At 40.7% G+C, this 2653-nt stretch overlaps 1 protein-coding gene across 1 annotated transcript; it reads right to left on the bottom strand.

The window, feature by feature from the left end:
- Positions 1 to 205: 205 nt before the first annotated feature.
- Positions 206 to 1176, bottom strand: LOC310751369 (olfactory receptor 4S2-like; the record flags this gene model as incomplete). Its single annotated transcript, XM_083590711.1, has 1 exon — positions 206 to 1176. The coding sequence occupies exon 1, from the start codon at positions 1133 to 1135 to the stop codon at positions 206 to 208; it is 930 nt and encodes a 309-aa protein (XP_083446837.1). The 5' UTR covers positions 1136 to 1176.
- Between the last annotated feature and the right edge of the window lie 1477 nt (positions 1177 to 2653).

Here is a 2653-nt window from a genome sequence, read left to right as displayed (position 1 = left end):
ATATACTTTATCCTGGTGGCCTGCTCTGAGTATAATCATATTTATTTGCATAGAAAAGAACACTAAGCAAGAACACAAATGTATGAGTCCTTCCTTTACTAAAATATAAAAAATGAAACCATATCAGGAGGGAACCATTCCTCTCCAGATTCAGATCTAATGGCTGAGCCCTGTAAAAGTCATAATCTTATTTCACGCTTTTTAATTAACCACCCCAAAGTACTTTTTTCTTGCTCCATAATTTTCTCATTGCATTTTTCACCTCTTCATTTCTCAAGGTGTAAATCAAAGGGTTGAGCATAGGGGTGATAATGGTGTAGAACACGGCCACGCCCTTGTCCTCTGAGAACGTGGTGGAAGGCCTCAGGTAGATGAAGATGCAAGGCACAAAAAATAAAATCACTACCGTGATGTGAGAGCCACAGGTGGAGAGGGCTTTGAGGCGCCCTTCAGAAGAACGAGTTCTCAGAGTGACTAGGATAATGATATATGAAATTGTCAGGAGAACAAAACTGACTAGAGAAACCATGCCACTATTGACAATGACAACATACGCAACAATATGAGTATCAGTACAGGCCAATTTCAATAGAGGGTGGACATCACAAAAATAATGGTCAATTTCATTGGGCCCACAGAAGGGGAGATGTAAGGTGAGGAGAGTCTGTACCATCGAATGTGCAAATGCTCCCAGCCATAATGCCCTCATCGTCCAATTGCATACACTTTTGCTCATAACAGTTGTGTAATGGAGGGGCTTGCAGATAGCTATGTACCGGTCATACGCCATCACTGTAAGGAGGAAGATTTCAGTGACACCAAAGAAGTGGAACACAAAGAGCTGTGTCATGCAGCCAGCAAAGGAGATGATTTTCTTCTCAACAAGGAAGTCTGCAATCAGTTTGGGGGCAGTAGCAGATGAGTAGCCAATATCTACAAAGGAGAGGTAACTCAGGAAGAAATACATGGGAGAGTTCAGACGGGAGCTGCTCTTGACGGTGGCAATGATAAGTACATTCCCCGTTAATATTGCTGCGTAGAGGACCAGAAAGAGCGCAAAACAGGCTTTTTGTAAGTCCTGATCTGCGGTGAGTCCCAAGAAGATGAATTCAGACACATTGTTCCTGTTCGCCATGCAGTCAGAGGAGACGGTCGATTACAACGCAGAATTAGAACAACCTGCCATCGTACAAAAATAAGGAACAGTGTCAGCAATAACGGTTATTTTCGAATACAGCAATGAAAAAACAACACATCCACAAACTAGATGTTAACAGCTGAAGTTTCCCGAGGATTCACATTCTAAAAATATAAAATAAGATACTTCACTCTGCAGTTAATCAATTGGCACTCAGCAATTCAAGAAAGGAAATCTAGGAGGTGTGGTAAGTCAGCTGCAGAATGGTTCATTGGGGGAATAGTCCATAACTTGGGATGCAAGTGTGCTATTCACATTTCTAGATTTAATAAAGTTTTACAGTCAGCTATATAAACACAAAGTAGAGACATCACCTTGCCAACAAAGGTCCGCATAGTAAAAGCTATGGTTTTCCCAGTAGTGATGTATGGAAGTGAAAGCTGGACCATAAAGAAGGCTGATCGCCGAAGAATTGATGCTTTTGAATTATGGTGCTGGAGGAGACTCTTGAGAGTCCCATGGACTGCAAGGAGATCAAACCTATCCATTCTTAAGGAAATCAGCCCTGAGTGCTCACTGGAAGGACAGATTGTGAAGCTGAGGCTCCAATACTTTGGCCACCTCATGAGAAGAGAAGACTCCCTGGGAAAGATCCTGATGTTGGGAAAAATGGAGGGCACAAGGAGAAGGGGACGACAGAGGATGAGATGGCTGGATGGTGTTCTTGAAGCTACCAGCATGAGTTTGACCAAACTGCGGGAGGCAGTGGAGGACAGAAGTGCCTGGCATGCTCTGGTCCATGCGGTCACGAAGAGTCGGACACAAATAAACGACTAAACAACAACAACAACATATAAGCACAAAATACATTTGCTTTCACCATCTGTACAGAAATCTGATCCTTTATTCATTCACTTGCTTTTCTTATTCCGAACAGCCCTGTCATCATCGCCATAGAATACTGTCGCTCTCAAATCAGCCACTGAGACTGCCATAAACAACCTAGTAATGCATGTATTTTCAGATGCCACTGATGTTTCCTTGTTGCTGTGTCACCTCCCTTAATGCAACTATTGCCAGTGGTATACTAAGGGTAGCCCCTACAGTAATGATGGTTATCTATTTTTAAAAAGTTATTTATTCGAACAAAAGCATACACTTCAACAACATACAAAGAAGAAACCAGCAAAGAAAAGCAACAGAGCAGAATGAAAACTAGAATCAAACATAGACATGCAGACAAAGTACAATTCTGGGTCATTTTATTTGCATTCCCTGGAAAATAATTATCGTTACTGGTGATGGGGAGTTGTTTAGGGAAGCTTTTAATATTTGATTAATTGTTGTATTTTAATATTTTGTTGGAAGCCACCCAGAGTGGCTGGGGAAACCCAGCCAGATAGGTAGGGTATTATTATTATTATTATTATTATTATTATTATTATTATTATTACAACATTTTTTTTAAAAAACAGTTTTATTTATAAATATCAAGATATTGTTCTCAAGGCTTTA

The sequence above is a fragment of the Podarcis filfolensis genome (genome assembly GCF_964270895.1).
Source record: "Podarcis filfolensis genome assembly, chromosome: 1".
In the NCBI taxonomy this organism is placed as follows: domain Eukaryota; kingdom Metazoa; phylum Chordata; class Lepidosauria; order Squamata; family Lacertidae; genus Podarcis; species Podarcis filfolensis.
This window is presented reverse-complemented; position numbering and strand designations above follow the sequence as displayed.